Genomic DNA, 19153 nt, shown 5'->3' on the forward strand with positions numbered 1-19153 from the left:
CTAGATGTTTTGCGTTTTTTTTTTCGAGTTTCTGGATGGTGCCGGCATAGAGTGCGTTGCCGTGTCGCGTCTTCCAACTCCCCAGTTACTCGCTAGACAAGTGCATGGGAGACCATTTTCCTGGACTTGGTGGGGATCCACTTAAAGATCTTACGAAGCAGGTGGAGCGAGTGGAAGCAGGAGGACAAAATGGCGTTGATTTGGCAGTTCATAAAGAGCAAGGAGTCCAGGATGATGCTGAGATTTCGTGCATTGGGGGTGGCAGGGTTCCGAGCGCTGCGGGCTGACAGGAGTCGTCCCAGGCAGAGGGGAGGGGAGGGAGAGGCCAAGATGAGAACTTTGGTCTGGTCTGAGTTAAGCTTGAGGCATCTGTCCTTCATCCAGGTGGCGACTGCTTTCATCCTGTTGTGGAAGTTGCTCTTGGCAGCTGGGAGTTCGTCTGTGAGAGAGAATCCACTGGGTGTCTGCGTAGGAGACTACGTTGAGCCCGTGGCTTCTGATGATCGTTCCATGCGGGGCCATGTAGATGTTGAAAAGGGTGGTGCTCAGGGAGGATCCCGGAGGCACTCTGCAGCTGATTTCTGTGGGTTCTGAGTTGAACGGTGGAAGTCTAACGCTCTGCGTTCAGCCGTTGAGGAAAGAGCAGCTCCATTCTAGGGCTTTGGCACGGATGCCGGCGTTGTGGAGTCTTACTCAAAGGGTGTGGTGGGGGAGTCAGGTGTTTTGCAGATTTTGCAAGTTAACCGATTTGTTAGTGGAACCTAAATAGAAGAATAGTGCACACGCGGTCTACTGAAACAGTAGATGCAGAATTCCACAGGTAGGCAGAGACTGATCAAGGCCAGAACTGGAAGGCCATCATACAGCAGCACTCCCGAATATGCTTGGTCAAACAAGTTTGGCCAAACTCTAGGAGGGAGAAGGAAAGTAAATATTTAGTCTTGGGGTCAAACAGTGTTTGCATTTAGGACCAGATTTAACAAGGTTTTCAGCTGTGCAGGGTGACTCAAAACCTAAGTGAGCTATATCAAGCCACGCAAGGCCACCTTGTGTGACCTAGCATGGCTTGATACATCTAAAACAATCCAAGGCAGACTTTACTCTGCGGCAGGGAGGCGATCCATGGGTGGAGTGTGGGTGGAGTGTGGGTAGAGTGTGTGTGTTGAACTAGGCAGCCAAAGTGCGCCAGCCCTAAGACAGGAATGCCCCGTATAATGGTAAATATGGGGCATTCCTGTCCTTTCTCTTTCATGCAGAGCAGCAAGGTGGCTTGCAGCACAAAAGAATGATAAATCTGGCCTTCGGTTTTTAAGCCCTCGTTTTAGGAGTGTTTGATCTGCTCATGCAATGTCTGCAGAATGATTGTTTATTGTTTGTGTGCAACCTGCTGAGATTAAGAGGCCTTTCTATGTCTTTGTTGACAGAAGCTACAAGGTAAACATTCTCCTGCAGAATTATCCTGCTAAAATTTCAATTTCCACATTAACTTGGTTCAAATTAAAGCACTGTGAAATGGGCTAAACGTTGATACTTGCTCTCACATGGCATTCTGGGTGAGAGGTGCTCCCAATTGCTCCACAGAAATGTTATGGAAAAAACTAAGAGCCAGATGTGTGAAGCATTTTACAGCTCTCAAATGGCCTTATGTACAAAAGGCAAAATGTGACTCAGTAACTTGTTACGAATTGCATCCTAATACTGAATAGCACTGGTATGTAGGAATGTTTTTGCAATCGGGAATATGGTCGCAAAACATTTGCAGGTAACACCAACTTCAAGTTAGTGGTAACCCATTTGCAAATGGGAAGGGGCCCTATGGGACCCCTTCATGAATGTGTGCGAAAACCTTTGTTAAGAGCAGGCACAGCCTGCTCTCAGAAAAATTAAAGGAAATCTTTGTTTTTATTTTTGTAACACATCCCGTTTCTCTTTAAGCATAGATGAAAATGCCATCTACCGGCAGATAACTAAAGGAAGAGGCCCTAGGCCAAATGGAAATTCCTCAGGCCACCTACAAAATTGATCCATTGAAATCGGCAGGGCACGTGGTCCCTTAGTTCAACCACGTCCTAGGAGGAGCAACGACACCAGCTTCTTGGAAAAGGTCCAACTTAGTGCCCACTTTTAAAGGAGGTGACAAATCAAAAGCACAGAACTATAGATTGATTGCCCTTATTGACAACGAGACAAAATACTAAGCAGGCACTCTGCAGAAGCAGCTCTTTGATTGGGCAACACAAATTCAATTATATTGATCAACTAGACTGGGTTCACACAAAAATACCGGTTCTCGACAAACATCATGGCACTGTCACTACTGCTCGACTCTTCTAAAGCCAGCAAGCGGCCTCTCTACCTCTGCTACATGGATTATAAAGCTGCCTTTGACTGTGTCAATCAAAACAGGCTTTGGTCAGTACCATCAGCGCTCATAAGAGCCATCGAAAAATCTACACTCCAACACCTTGGTAAGAATTAAGCTGGGCAGTGAGTGCAATTTATCCAGGGCTATTCCAACATCCTGTGGACAGGGGTGTGTATTAGGCCCCATCCTTTCAAGTTATTTTTGGAAGACCTTCCTTCTGTCCTGTCTTCCGTAAAGTCTCATGCCCTGAAGCTTGGCTAAATACTTATTTCAAATCTCATCTATGCCGACGACCTGGTGTTGATCAGCCGGACAAAGGTCGTCTTGTAACGTTATCTGAATGCCACTCAAGAACACTCTACAAAAAACGGCCTAACTACTACCAAGAAGACCAAAATTATGAACTGCTCCATAAGAACAAATTACAAAATCAGTTGGTTCCTTGACTCCACCAAGGTTGATGAAGTCAGTGAATACAAATACCTCGGCCTCATATTCGACAACAAGGGGAACTTCAATCCCCAAAGAAGAAAATCAAAAGGAAAGGGTTTGCACTGGCAGCAGGGCCAAGGTCTCTATTTCGAAATCTGAACGGACTGTCGTATAGCCCCATCTTAAAAACAGCCAGGGTAAAGGTGGTGCCCACTCAGGCATATGGAAGTGAAGCCCTTCAGGGCAGGGACTCAAAATTCCTGGACACAACCATCAAAAGAATCTACAGGGAAATCTTCCAACTCCCCAGTTACTCCTAACCTGCCCAAACAAGACTGAATTTGGACTAGCCAAACAGTCAGTTGCCAGGTGTGCAGCATTCTTCAACATTTGTTATAGGCTGGATCCGCCAAGAACTACAGCATGAGCCACAAGGTTTGCCCGGAAATAACCAACAAACCCAATTCAGCGGCCAGAGACTACCTTAAAAGATCAACAGACTTGTTTGGACTAGCACAACTGTGATCTGATTCACCCAGCCTCTAAATATTTAAAAAAAGCTATCGATAAAACATTAAAACTAACATTATCCCTAGGAGACAGGGCAACCCTTGAGAAACGTGCCCACACCTGTATGGTGCTAAACAGCTACACCTCCTTAAAGCAGCAGCAATATTTGAGTAAGGCCTCTATTGGTAAAATAAAAGGCCACTTCTTGAAACACCGGCTATGAATCCTCCCATCAAACACACACACTCAAAAAAACACACAAACAAACACACTCAAAAACACACACACACACACAAACACACACACACACACCCCCTCCATGATCAGCAGCAAAAAGAGGCGACCTGCAGGCTGTGCGGTCACCCAAAGGAGGACGCAATTCATACTATCTGCCTCTGCAGGTCTAATTCAAGCTTTCGCTACCGCTGGCCGCAGCCTTTTTGGAATCAGGCAAAAGTACTGTAGATAAACTATATTAGCCGGTCTGAACTCAGGAGACCCGCAAGTAATCTCCCGAACAGCAAAGTACCTCCAGGGGGTCAACATGGCTTTAAGGAAGGCACCTGACCTGCCAGAATAAAACCACCTAGCTCGAACACCCGTCCCAACTGAGGAAGCAGGTGACACATCCCCCCACAATCCAGTGTCACTGCTTAAACAACTCCCTCTGGCCCCTTGGGGCATACTGGAATTAAACTCCTCACTCAAAACTCTGCTCCAACAACATAGGAGTGCTCACTCTGTCGGGACAAAACCAGCCACATCAGCTATTGCACTGCAGTATGGTAAGCACTTTTAACGGCTTCTTCAAATTAGTTCTTTCAACAAGTTCCCTTTTTGCACAAGCACTTTTTCTTGGACTAGCTCATGGCCTCGAGCATGACACGTCTATAAACCATGACAACACTGACTCTGTATGCTTGCACTAAAAATGATAGTTCATTGTATACGTTTGTCCTAAGGTGTTCATTTGCAAATTAAATAGAAGGATTTTAACACTGTACCTGGTAGAGCAGGAAATTGGAGTTCCCACTCTCCTCCTATCACCTACAAAGTTTTTTTATTCATGATCTTAAAAGCCTATTATTGAATATTATTTTTATTTTATTTGTTTCGTACGATTCAAATGGACATCATTTTAATTAATAGAACAATAAATATTTACCAGTTACTACTAGTGCTACACTCAAATCATTACTGACTGCCCTCAAAAGATGCAAAAGTGTCTTATGTCTCAGTCAAAATGAAATGTGTGCGTGCCGGTCAAAACATAATGTGGACGATTGGTAGGTAAAAAGGTTTGCATGCTCCTTTCGTGGACCAGGGTCAAAACGGACTCTATAATTCTCGCCTCGGTACCTACTCTAACCAGGAACACACTCGGCAACTCTGGGCATTAAGCTTGCCTCATCTCTACAACGGCCCCCCACAGACGCCGGGGAAGCCTGGTTTCACCTTGGAGATACCCATCTCACAGGGATAGCCAGGACGGGTTCCCCAGCGGTCTACAGCGCCGGGACGCCCCGTTGCTGGGGCAGCTGTGCGCTTTACAAGTCTACAACATTTACATTTACATTTTTCATGCTGGTGCTCTTCACTCCACATCCATTCCCTTTTACTTTCTGTGTGTGGTGCCTTTTCTAGGCCTGTGACTTTTTAATGGTATCCCTGTCTGGCTGCTGTGATAGGACCATCACCTGGATTTTGATGGACTTTAAAAGTTCAGCATGGCTGTAACCATTTCATACCAACCCAAGAGGAATGTTGGTGGTTATAAAAAAAATGTTTTTTACTGGATAGGGTGCTCATTGTACAATATCCTAACCTTGCTAATATGTTACAATATTTTACAAACCGAGGGCCCGATTCACAGAACTAACTTAGGACAAAATCCTAAACTTACTACCATTTTGGTATTCACAGAAGGCACTCACTCATTTTGGTATTCACAGAAGGCACTTACTCATTTTGGTATTCACAGAAGGCACTTACTCATTTCGGTATTCACAGAAGGCACTTACTCATTTCGGTATTCACAGAAGTTAGGAGTCCTAACTTTAGGACTACTAAATGCCTTCTGTGAATATCTAAAGCCGTAAAGTTAGGATTTTTCTCAGTTTAGGAGTAGTAAAGTTAGGAGTCCTAACTTTACTACTCCTAAACTGAGAAAAATCCTAATTTTAAGACTTTCGGTATTCACAGAAGGCATTTAGGACTCCTAACTTCTGTGAATACTGAAATGAGTAAGTGCCTTCTGTGAATACCAAACTGGTAGTAAGTTTAGGATTTTGTCTTAAGTTAGTTCTGTGAATCGGGCCCCAAGCCATGAAGGTTGCAGAGATTACAAAAGAATGGTGGCCTTCTTACTGTTTCGGAACAATTCAAAATGAAACTGGATGAAAATATTTTTTTATAATTGTTAATTAAAAAATATCTTTCAGTTTTCCTTCTTTTTCGATATTTCATCAATCGGTAGACTCCCCACACCAATGCTCTATGACGTTTTTCTTGACCATCTCACAACTTGCGAGCATTCCTTTTTTTATGAGAACACTAGGTAAGGGGGAAGATGGACTCAAAACCTTCAGCTTCACCTAAGCTAGTCCAAAAGTGAAATGAAATGCTCCCGTTTTGCCCCATTTAATCGTGCATGGAAAAGGATGTTGTCAGGCTGCAGGTATAGTCATCCAATTCACACACTAAAGACCCAGTGCTTTCCCTTTTTACCGGTCAATGGGGGTGATGATGAATGGTATCGTTGAGAGTCCAACTGCAGTAGTCGTCCAACGGCGCACAGGGAGTGGCCAACGGGTGCTTTTGGCAAGGAGGTAGAGAGAGGCAGCACATATGCGGTTGATGGTGAATCCGGGGATAGCCACCGAGGCGAGGGCCTGCCAAACAAAAGTGTCCACAACTGCCACAGCAACATGTACTGACCTGCCTGTGTCTTTGGTGTGAATCTGAAAAACAGATGAGAGAATGTGAATAGCAAGGGCACCTATGGAACAGGATTATCCCAAAGCAGAAACGTGCGTAAACACTGGAGGAGGCCAATAAACAAAAGAAAAGGAGGTAGATTATCCCAAGAATAACAACAGGGGTGTATACAAAGGAACACATAAAGGTAGCCATGAATTTTAACTCCTAATTCAAGCCTCCTGTGTGAAAATTCGATGTACAGCTGCAAATAGCTTTGTTAATAAGGCATGTAAAGGGTAAACATCGTTTACCCCGAAAACGGAGCACTGTATGCCATTACAACGTGGTCGTTACAACGACTGCGTTGTTACAGCGCATGCAATTACTCCGCAAGTCGGAACACTGACTTGCTCTAGGGGTTAGAAGGTGTTGGATTTCAAATCCAACACCTTCCCTACTGTTGCACAGACTGGAGTTGGAATAGTAAAGTTATACTATTCCAACATCTCGTGCCCTCCTCAGAGCAAGTCGGTGTTTCAACTTGCGGAGTAATGGCATGCGTTGGGACAACACAGTCGTTGTAATGGCATGCGTAAAAAAGCATGCGGGGTAATGAGGCATATTCCTTATTATTAGAAGATGTATCATATTCATGGCCAAGTCCCTGATAAGTGTAACCAACGGTCCAGACAGGAGACGCTTCCCAGATCCAGGTGATGAATGGGGATGGCCATATGCATGGGCGTCCGCAGGGGGGCCAAGGAGGGGCGCTTACCCCTCTGGAGCACCTCTCCTTCCCCCACCCTGCGGACGCCCATGCTTAATGTCTGTCAGTCACTGCCTTATTTTGCTCCTCAACTTTTTATTCACTCTCAGGTGTGCATTGATGGGAGATTTATATATTTATAATATTTATAGTGTTCTGGCGTGTGGTGCTTGCATCAGGAATTGCCTTTTATTAAAGGTGCAAGTTGTACTTCTAGGTTTCGGCGGCAGTCGTCTGTCTCTGTCCTTTGTTGTTTTCATGACATGGCTGGTTTCTCTGGTGTCTGCTGTTTGTTCGTGATGGGTCTGGTTCTTGGCTCTAGTGAAAGGCACCCATCGGCTGCTTTGTTGTGCTAAGAAGTGTGCGTTTCTTCAATTTACAACACCAGGCTCCCCGCGGAGCATCTGCCTCTTGCTCTGGTGTTGTTTTTATCCTCAGGCTGCTCCCCGTCCCTTCTCCCCTCTCTGAGAGCCAGTGCCCCCTTTGACCCTCTACCTGCCGCCCACCCCCACCTCTTCTCTCGGTTCACACCTTGGTGCTTTCACACTTAATGTCACCTCCAGCTCGCATTTTCAGAGAGGGCCCTGGGCTCCCTATCACCAACATGAGGAGGAGGAAGAGAGACGGGGGACAGAGGAAGACTTGGTGGGGTCCGGGAGACGGATACGGTGGGGGTGAGAGTGAATGAAGAGGGGGGGGGGGGGGAAAGAGAGAAGCAGTGGGGAAAGAGAGACCGAGAAGTAGGGAGGAAGGAAGATGAGACAGCAGGTGGAGGGGGGGGGGGTCTGGGTGAGGGAGAGCAGCTTCTAAGAAGTGAGACCTGTGTCCTAACTCCGCCAATGAAGACAGCGGGTCCAAAGGAGAAAGAACCAAGCCAGATAGAGTAGGTCCAGGCAGTGTGCACGGAGGCAGGCTCGGTGGGTCCGGAAAAGGGACAGGGCAGGCAGAACAGCTCCAGAGAAGGTCGAGCAGAACCGGACCAGTGCGAGCAGATCCAGACCGGCAGATTCTCCTGAGCAGGGAGACGGCGCGATACACAATCAGAATGTAGTGTTCAGCTTTTGGGGTGCCAGGGGGTAACTTTAGGGTTCAGGGTGGGTGTGGGTTTTAGGGTGCCAGGGAGTAATTTTAAGGTTCAGGGTGGGTTAGGGATTGGGGTGCCAAGGGGATAATTTTAGGGTTTAGGGTGGGTATGGGTTTTGGGGTGCATGGGGGGGAAATGTTAGGGTTCTGGGCGGGTATGGGTTTTGGGGTGCCAGGGGGACAGTTTTAGGGGTCAGGGCGGGTATGGGTTTTGGGGTGCCAGGGGGGGGTAATTTTAGGGTTCAGGGTGGGTATGGATTTTGGGGTGCCAGGGGGACAGTTTTAGGGGTCAGGGCAGGTATGGGTTATGGGTGCCAGGGTGGTAATTTTAGGGTTCAGGGCGGGTATGAGTTTTGGGGGGGCAGAGGTAATTTTAGGGTTCAGGGTGGGTATGGGTTTTGGGGTGCTAGGGGGTAATTTTAGGGACCAGGGTGGGTATGGATTTTGGAGTGCCCCAAAGGAAAGAGATGGCTGTGGCACAACAACCCTATGGTGTATGAGATCATATGCGGCCTGCTTCCTGCCCCCCATGGCTTCTCCTGCACCCCAGTGTCTCTTCTGCCCCACATCATGTCGAAGGATGGTGATGACGTTAACATTTTGCACCCCCCTCGAAAATTTTCTGCTTACGCCCATGGCAATGTGTGTGCTCCATACCAGCTTCAGTGCCATACAACGAATGCTGAGGTAAAATACACATAGTAGTTTTTCCTCACTCTCCTTTGGTGGCGGTTTCCAGCAATAAATGCCTGTGCTGTCTATAGAGGGTTCTTTGAGAATTGGTACTGAATGTGGTATTACACCACTCACCACAGCCTTAGAGCCTCGTTGCACAGCGGCCCGGTGGGGGGGCGGGTTAGGGGAAGTCCAGCGATAAAAGGGAGAAAGGAGGGTGTGACGGGCAGGCGCGCAACACCCATAGGGCTGAATGCCCCCCAAACCCTCCCCACCGTCAGGTGGTGTGAGAAGGGTTGACTGGGCTGTGGATGCTGGGCTGGCAGTCAGGTTTGCAGTTCGGTCATGAAGTATCCCTGTTGGCTGCCACTCATATATGAACATATTTGGGATGAACACCCTTAGTAAGCTTTTTTGTGTTTTTTCTCCGTAGGTCAGGGGTCCCTACACCCGCTCCTCGCTGCCTTATCATTTCCCTTTCAAAGAAGATTGGGAGGTGTCAAGACAGCAGCGTGGATAAAACCTGCTGTTATTAGAGTCCACCATTGTTACAAATACACAATAGAGTACTCTACAACGTGCTCACTTGGCGTCAAGCCCCAATAAATGAGCCATTTAGGCAGAGTGACACGTCGTAAGAATTTTGCCCTGTAAAGAAAATGCTTGTGTTTATTTTTCTTTTCTTCTTTTTAAAAATGTATTTAACGCGAACTCGACTGGAAGGTATTGGAACGCTTTACATGATCACCAATTATGGTGGTAGGCACGGCGAGATTAAGTGATTTGCCCAGAATCACAGGATGTTGAGCTGACACCGAGACTCCAACGTGGTTTCCCAGTTGCAAAGTCAGCTGCTCCTGCTGTTAAGAAAGTACAACTACTTAGGATGTAAAAACATTAATATTACAAGCAGTTTTTTGTTTTTTTCAGTAGTAGGGAAACCACTTTCAATGTGCAATGCCACTACATAACTGGAAATGTAATCTAGCATCCTGACATAAGGAGTAAGAAACTCTATATAAAAGTTATTAGCAAACATGCATCTGTATATAGATCGGCATATGCAGCTTCTGAAAGGCTCTAAAGCCCCATGACATGAGTTTGGTTTCCAGCAGACTTATCTTAGCCTTTCATCATTCTGGTATTGATACAATCGGTAACACTACACAACGAGGGATATTCTCAAGAATGTGCAATAATCATCGCCAAAATAGGTTAACGCAAATTTTCATATCGCCGTGTATCGCGGGAAAATAACTGTTATCGTCATATTCACAACATGGTGGTAACATGTGATAGTTTCCCGATAACGCGATAAAATCACCGGGACGGCGATAAAAATCAAAACCCGAACCTGAAAAAAGTTGCGATGGGCCAACTGCGATAAAAAAATCAGCGATAAGCCTGCAAGTCCCACAAGTCATGCGGGAAAAATCAGTATAAAAGCGGCAACAAAAAACACAAACAACTGCCAAGCACCATAGAGGTAGCCAGAGCAAGTACAGAGGACAACCAGAACCCGACAAGCCACACGGAGGACCAGCCTGGGACCATCACTGGAGAGATGGTGGCAGGAGTTGGGGGACTGGACACTGCACAACATGACCTGAGCCAACAGGGTAAGTAACAGCAAGGGATGGAGGGGACGGGGGGAGATGGGCACAATGGCACACATGCACAATTAAGTATAGCACATCTGCGGAGGGTGTGACTTGCCGAGCTGCGGAATCGCCGCTCTGTAAGCGAGCTCCGCTGACCGAGAAATAATCCTTCCATTATCCGAGCAGAAGGGGAGCCAATGTAGGGCTGGAATTAGCGCACTAGCAGTGGAGTCCTTCCTTCACCGAATGCTGTAATTTGCATCTGCGTGCCCCGATCTGGAGCTGTGCTGTGTGACCCGGTGTGGGGCGGCTGGCCGCGGAGGCAGGTCCGGATGCTGTGTGTGCGGGTAGCTCCTGTAAATCGAGCCTGGGGCTTCTGGCGCGGTGCAGGCCGCGAGCGCAGGGGAGACGTCTTGCACACTGGTGACCCTCGGAGTGGCGCTGGCTGTGGTGCTGCGCGACCCTGCTGCACACCTACATACCCCTGCCCTGAACTTTGAAGGTGAGGCGAGACGCGGAGGGGACAGTGAAACTCCCTGTGGATATTGGTGCCATCTTTGCGACCATGCCGCATGGGAGTCACAGCTCTCCCTGGTGGGATCTGCGACGTCTGAGGTTGATCGCCACACAATAGCGAAATTACACCCTCTCCCTGCACTGATGTCAACCCTGCTGGGCTTGTGTCTTACTCCTGGCTCTGAGACGCACGTTGGCTGAGCCCTGCATATCTGAACCCCGTGCGGTGGCCATTTTGTGCTTGCTACACAGATAGAGGAGTGATGTGAAGGCAAGACTGGGGTGCACAGATGGCGCCAAGAAGACACTTGCGGCACCCTAGCTGAGCTCTAAATCGCGCCACCATCCTGGAATTTTGTAGCGGAGTGGCGCACTCGAGGGGTGGCGACGTTCCCCACGGGGGTGTTCGAATGCTGGTGTCGGGGACGGCGCATCCCCTCGCTCCCCTGGAACCTGTGACCGTGCTTCGACCCACGAGCCTTTGAGAGCGGCTGAACGGTGTGTGAGAAAACGAGGTGAGGGCGTGCCCTGCACCTCACTGGACGAAGAGGTTCCGTTGCTGCGACCGGAGACGAAGATATATACCATGGGAAAACAAGACGGCAAGCAGCCAAGTTAAACTTTGATCAACGGAGGATGACTCGACTCGCGGAATCAGACCTAGAGACCGGCGCAGGGAGGTCCATTGAGTTGCGGACGGAAGACCAAGGGGAAGACCTCCGGACACTCATGCTTGAAATGCGATCAAGCCTCCGGAACATCGACACCAAACTTGACGCACTCACTACATAACTGGAATCAGTCAAGTCCCAGGTAGGAACTCACAAGCATAGACTGGACCTGCTTGAAAACAAACCATCTGACTTCCATGAATTCCAGGTGGAAACCAAAGAATAACTTTTCAGATGGATAAAATATTGAAACTAATACGCGCCAAGAACAAGGATTTAGAGGCGAGGTCCCGCCATAACAACCTATGCATCACAGGCATACCGGAGACCACAGCCATTGCAAAGATGGAGCAGTACGTGGCTGATTTACTCCGGGAACTGTTTGATGCTCACCTCTCCCCTGTTTTTTGTGGTGGAAAGAGCTCATCGCGCTCTGGGTCCCAAACCACCGGTCGGGCCCCACCCCGGCCCATCCAAGCACGAATCCTCAACTACCAGGACCGAGACTTGATATTGCACCAGGCGCGTGAGATGGGGAAAATCACACACAAGGGAAATCATATATCTTTTTACCCTGACTTTACACCAGCGCTGCAAATGACGAGACGTGAGTTCCTGCCTGCAAAGCGGATCCTTATGCAGGCCCAAGTCCCTTATTCACTATTGTATCCCGCGAAATTTAAGGTTACGCATGATGGTTCTACCCACTTTTTTACCGATGCCAAGTCCGCGCTCAAGTTTGACAAACACATAGGGGGTAAGCAGGCGAGGCATGGCTCCAGATCGGCGGAAACCCAGCAAGTGACAATGACTGAGGGCATTCCACACTAACCACGTTCCTGGTTCTAGATGTTTCCCATGGCCTGTGCTGATTGGAGCCCTATCTGCCATTCTATTTTCTGATGGCCACTGCTGGTTATAACCTATACTGTTGAGTTCACATTTGTTACTCCCTAGCTGGTTTCCCCTAAGAGGGGTAGGCGGCACCTGCTTTTGGGGGGGATTGTGGATGTCTAAGCTATGCCTTGGAGCGTTATTGCAATATGTCGGCCATGAGATTGCCACGTTGGGATGGGCTGGGATGTGGTACCTGTTGGGGCCCTAAGTGGACCTGTATACTAGACGCATGCTATCTTACTATCCAATCATGCACGTTTGCCATCCTTAGTAACGATCCCCACAGCCTTCTGACACCGCCCTCGCGCCACAACTTGCACAATAAAGCTCTCGGGCGTGGTGAGGGGGCCAGAGAGACCTACGACTGAGAACGCGCCAAATGTCGGCGCCACATTTAGTCGCACTACTGCCTGCCATTTCTGTCCCGCCAGTGTTCTCTGCAGTCTCAGCTCACGTTTATAGAGTCAATTCAGTTTCAGTCTGCCTAAAAGGTTGTCCGGCAACTATGTTTTTTTATTACAGGAGATTGACTGCTCTTGTAGACAACAAAGCTTTTGCAACCATTAAAATGTTCTAAAAATGTAAACGGCGGTTCTGAATATATAAATACCTTTCCTCGCACAGCGGCGTGCGTGCCCATGCTTAGTACAGCTTATCAAATGGCACCGGAGCAGAGCGGTGCGAAGGGCACATTGCATCTCAATTATGGCTGCCTCTTGCTAGCCAGCTGATGGCTAGCATTTTCGCAGCCTGCATTGGGGTTGATGCCACCCTTCCCACGCCACGGTAAGCACTACTTTTTTTTACTGCCCTCTTTGATTTTCCACCAATACTTTTCAAGATTGGTGAATATTTATTGCATTGGGCGCCCGGCTTTTCCACAGTGAATTCAGTTAAGTATCTGTAGTCACTTGTAGCCGTGGGCTACACATGAAAAATGTCATACAGGATACAAGGGTACAAGAGCTGTCCAGGTTCCAAGGTTCATGTGCAAGTAGATCATCCAGTGCAAGTTTTTGATTTGCATTCCGGACTTGTAGTTCCGAATTTATAATGGGACAAACAGGACTACGTGTTCCAGAATGCAAAGCAAAACCCTAGACTGAATAAGTTATTCACACTTGGACCTAGGAAAGGTTAATGCTCTGAATATACACTGAGTGCCATTTAAGAAAATACCTAATTGTAACGACAGACCTGCCCCCATGAGGTATAAGATTACAAAGCTGCCTTACAAGCTCTGGCACAGTTCTGGAAAGAGTTACTAAGGCGTGTGCTGGTACTTTGGTGCACTAAGACCTTTGCTACATGAAGAATTTCACCCATTCTGCTTGGGTTTTACTATATGTGATCATCTATAAAAGTTGAATGTGTCGTCAATGTGCACTAAGTAGAAGGCCCTGCCAGGAGTGATCCTGCCAGGGCTCCTCTCGTCTCGTGTCACATTCTTTGATGCCGAAGGCATTTCTATAAAAAAAATCAGGGCAGACGGCTCATCAAGGAGGCAAATGTCCAGTTCTGAATTCTGAGAGGTTGTGTCGTTCAGGTCAAGTTACGACGCACGCGCTGGCAGCCTGAGGCCGGATAATTGGTCTTGTGATTAGTGTTACAGTTAGCGCTCTAGCCTCCGGCTAGAGCGCGATCAGCAATGCGTGACTTGCGCTCACGTCGATGGACGTGAGCGCGCATATAAATAAAGGGGCAGGCGAACTAGAGTAGTTGGCGCCCAACGGCTGTACCGCGTCTGTGTGTTATTTACGCGCTGCGCGCGCGGGGCCCCAAATAGTGCGGCTCGGCCCTCCCCCGCACCCTGCTGCTGAGCAGGGCTATACAGCACAACACTGGCGACAAGGGTGGGCCCCTGCACCGATTTTCGTGCAAGGCAGTAGCTGGTCGGCCCGTCCACCGGCTGGAGGGACAAGGAGGCACACGCCCCCATGCAGCACACCCTGAAGGGTGAGTCATCCAGCGGTGGGACAGGGCGAGGCAGCCTGAAAAGGGACACTGAGGACCAGTGAGAGACATACCATTTCTGCTGACGCAGCAGGCAAGCGGTTTCCGCGCCACAATGAGCGACACGGAACAGAGGATGCTGCCTCATCACCCCCTATCAGGGGTGCTACCCCCATTCAGCGAAGCCGCTGACCCCACGACTGCCACGCAGCGATGGCAGACCTGGCTAGGCAGACTGGAAAATTACTTTATCGGATCCAGGGAGACGGATGGGGCGGTGAAAAGGTCCCTCCTCCTACACTACGCAGGGGAAGAAGTGTATCTCCTATTCAAACACCTGCCGAACACGGGGAACCCAGATGACTACTCTGCAGCGGTAGCGGCCCTGAACGCACACTTCGACCCCCAGGTCAATCCAGACTACGAACATTTTAAACTCCGCCAAGCCAAGCAGCGCGAAGGTGAGTCGGTGGATGCTTTCCACACGAGGCTAAGAGCCCTCACAGACACCCACCTCGTAGGGGACAGGGCCAAGGAAGAATGCAGGGCACAGCTAATAATGGGAATCCGGAGCAAGACACTACGAGGGTTAATACTCCGTCAACCTAACATCCTGATGAATGACATCCTAGTCCTAGCCAGGACACATGACCTATCGGTGGCGAGAGCAGAAGAAATGGACCAGGCCCTGGTAAAAGGGACGGACAAGGGCGCTGAGGTGAAGACGGAGAAGACGGATGCGGTGCGAGCAAAGGAAAGACCACAGAGACCCCGTGACGGGCGACCCCCAGCCCAAGCCAGGCAGTGTGGCTACTGCGGGTATGAAAATCACCCAAGCAACGCATGCCCAGCGAGAGGAAAGACATGCACAAACTGTGGCATTAAAAACCATTTTGCGTCGGTCTGCCGGAGGAAGACGCAGAACAGCGGGAATAGACGGGACAGACCGCTGAGGAAGTTGGTGAGGCAACCGTCGCACACGTCGCTGTCATCACAGCCAAAGTCAAGAAGTGAGAGGACCAGAGGCTACCAAGACTCAGACACAGACTCTTCAGAGGGTGAGGGGGAAACGTACCTCATATCATTCACCAAAGCCCTAAAGAGCACCGGCGACCGCAGCCACGATGTAACATACTCATAGCTGGGTCAGAAGTAAACGCAGTGATTGACACAGGCGCCTCTGTAACGGTGATGGGCATACAGCAATACAACCATCTCAGACCAAGACCTGAACTCCGACAATCCAAGGACAAAATCTACGCTTACGGGAGCGACACGCCACTACCACTGAAAAGCAAGATGACGGTAGCAGTGCGGTCAGAAAAGTCGGAAATTGGCATTGACATCCACGTCATTGACCAAGAAGTAGACGCGCTACTCAGCGGACACGCTGCGGAGGATCTAGGACTGATCGCGTTCCTCCGGAAAGTCCAGGACAAGCAAGTCGAAGACCTGCTGGAGACATTCCAAAGCCTATTCTCAGGGCTGGGGAAGATAAAAAGGCCACCGATACGCCTCCACATCGACCCCTCAGTAACACCAACAGCCCTCCGACACAGGCGGATACCGTTCCACCTACGCCCGCTAGTAGAGGAAGAACTCCAGAGACTAGAGGAACAGGGAGTAATTGAGAGGGTTACAGGACCCACACCATGGGTATCGCCAATGGTGATCGCCGAGAACCCCCGCCAGCCTGGAAAGATCCGGCTGTGTATCGATATGCGCCTCCCAAACAAGGCCATCAAACGGGAAAGGCATATCACACCGACCATGGATGATATCGTATCTGATTTAAACGGAGCCCGATGGTTCTCAAAGTTAGACTTAAACGCTGGATACCACCAGCTCACCTTAGCAAAAGAGAGCCGGTACATCACCACTTTCAGTACGCATCTGGGGCTGAGACGATACAAACGGTTACATTTCGGAATCTCATCAGCAGCAGAGATTTTCCAAAATACCATCAAAGATATCCTGCTCGGCCTGCCTGGCGTTTTAAACGTGAGCGACGATATCCTAATATATTGACGGTGGAAGATCACTACAAACACGTCCGGGCCACACTGTCACGTCTGCAGGAACATGGTGTCACCCTACACAGAGAGAAGTGCCAGCTATTTCAGCAAGGAAGGCATCCAAGTGGACCCCCGGAAATCACACGCCATCAAAGCGGCCGCAGCCCCAACGTCGGTGGCGGAGGTCCGCAGTTTTCTGGGAATGGCCACTTACTGTGGACGATTTATTCTGAATTTGGCCACCCTCGCCGAACCTCTCAGGCACCACACCAAGACAGACGTGATGTGGCAGTGGACAGCCACAGAAGAGACTGCATTTCAAGCGATCAAGGAAGCTCTTTTGGACCAGACCACACTGGTCTACTTCGACCCGAGTAAGAAAACCGAAATCCTAGTGGATGCCAGCCCCGTAGGGCTAGGGGCGGTCCTGACGCATGAACAAGGACCAGGACAGTGGGCAGCTCTAGAGTACGCCAGTAAGGCCCCAACAGACAGGGAGAAACGCTACTCACAGATGCCCTGGCGATCTGGTGGAGCTGCCGTCACTTCCATCTATATGTGTGCAGGAACCCGTTCACAGTAGTGACAGACCATCAGCCGCTAGTACCACTCTTCCGAGGGACAGCGCCCCACCCGCCCCCACGGATAAAGCGATGGGCCATCAACCTTCAACAGTACCACCTAAGCGTAATATACAGGCCAGGCTCCAGAAACCCAGCGGACTTCTTATCCTGGCACCCCGAGACCGGTAGCAAGCCGACGCCAATGGACGAAGAAGAAGAGGCCGAGGGTCATCTGGACATGGTGGCTGCCCTGGCGTGTCCCCATGCACGCTAGACAAGGTCTTGGAGGCAGCCGGACAGGACCCAGTAATGGTCAAGGTCAAAGACACCATCCTAGAAGGAACCTGGCAGCAATTCCTTCAAACAGCCAACTCATGGACCAGCGAAGAGAGGAATGACCTCCAACACATGTGGAGGGTACGACATGAGCTGAGAGTGACCAGAGGGGGACTCATCCTACGAGGCTCCAGAATTGTTATTCCGGCCGCCCTCAGGACGAGAGCAACGCAGCTGGCACACAAAGGACATCAGGGAACGGAAAAGATGAAAGCTCGAATGAGGGAGAAAGTCTGGTTTCCAAGCATGGACGAGTGCGTAGAGAACGCAGTTCGCAGCTGCCAGCCATGCCAGATAACCAACGGAGCCCAGCCACCAGCTCCCATCATAACGGAGGAGCATGGGCGATGCCCGTGGGAGAAAATCAGTGTGGATTTCGGGAGCCTGCCCGACGGGCGAGTCACGTTAGTGATCATCGACAGCTACTCGAAGTACCCGATAGCCGAAGCATTGCCATCCACTGCCTTCACACACGTATGCCCAGCACTGGAGAAAGTGTTTGGAATGTTCGGGTGCCCAGAGGAACTGCGGAGTGACAATGGGCCCCCGTTCCAAGGACACGAGTTCGAAGAATTTCTAAACTCACACAGCATCCGCCATCGGCGCATCACCCCTCAGTGGCCACAAGCCAATGGAGAGGCAGAGCGGCTCATGCGCACCCTCAATAAAACACTGCGCATCGCTGTGTCCGAACAATTAGACCCGGAGCGAGAATTGCAGCGATTCCTGGGAGAGTATCGCAGCACCCCTCACCCCTCACTGCTCAACCCGTCAAGCACCATGGGCCTTGATGTTCAACGGAACTCGCAGAGATGGGCTACCAGTCGCCCCAGGATGGACAACGCCGCCCCTCGACGAGTAGAGGGGGTTCCAGAGGCGCCAAGAGCGAAATGATAAAGTCAGCAAGGCGCGAAGAGCTGCGCCCAGAGAGATCCAAGCAGGAGATACAGTCATTCTAAGAGAACGCCGGCCGGGGGGGGGGGGGGGGAATTCAAGACAAGGTACGAAAAGGGCCACTGGAGAGTGGTCGACTGGCAAGGAACCATGGTGACAGCGGACGAGGAGGAGAGCTGGTCACCCGGAACATATCGTGGTTCAAGGTGGTGAGGAGCCCCGCTGACGACCATGGAACAACTGAAGTCGAAGAAGAACACAACCCCGGGGCTCTCCCAGCCAGCATGCCCAGCCCCATCCCCCAGGGCGCCCCCGGGGCAGACCCGAGTGACACCGAGCGCCCGGTTGGTGAACCAGGGACAAGGGCAACACCCACAACCCAAACCCCGGCCCCTCGAGGGACCTCGAGGTATGCGCTGAGAGAGAACCCCAGACCCAGCAGCCGGTTGAGAGACTTTGCGTGCCAAGTAAGTGACGCCGCGAAATAATGTTTGAACTGCTATCAAGGACCAAGTTCTAGAGGGATGTTACAGTTAGCGCTCTAGCCTCCGGCTAGACCGCGATCAGCAATGCGTGACTTGCGCTCACGTCAACGGACGTGAGCGCGCATATAAATAAAGGGGCAGGCGAACTAGAGTAGTTGGCGCCCAACGGCAGTACCGCGTCTGTGTGTTATTTACGCGCTGCGCGCGCGGGGCCCCAAATAGTACGGCTCGGCCCTCCCCCGCACCCTGCTGCTGAGCAGGGCTATACAGCACAACAATAAGGTATTCATATGCATCCTAAAAACAAAGTTTAAATAAAGAAGGTCTTTTTTTTTTTTTAAAGATGACGAATAGAAAGAAAAAGGCATTAGCACAGTATTATCCCACATGCCCTGGCACTGAGGTGCACTACTTTTTAGGTGGATGTGCACCTGTAATCGAGCAAACTTTTCACCCATAGTGAGCCAGTGGC

At 49.9% G+C, this 19153-nt stretch overlaps 1 protein-coding gene across 1 annotated transcript in view; it reads right to left on the reverse strand.

The window, feature by feature from the left end:
• MTFP1 (mitochondrial fission process 1) overlaps positions 1-19153 on the reverse strand; it is a 96176-nt gene that overhangs the window by 1657 nt on the left and 75366 nt on the right. Inside the window, exon 3 of the mRNA XM_085635835.1 lies at positions 6035-6267. Within this exon, the coding sequence (XP_085491961.1) occupies positions 6035-6267 (233 nt within the window). The remainder of the gene's footprint in view (positions 1-6034; positions 6268-19153) is intronic.

This window comes from Triturus cristatus, chromosome 11 (genome assembly GCF_964204655.1).
Source record: "Triturus cristatus chromosome 11, aTriCri1.1, whole genome shotgun sequence".
In the NCBI taxonomy this organism is placed as follows: Eukaryota; Metazoa; Chordata; class Amphibia; order Caudata; family Salamandridae; genus Triturus; species Triturus cristatus.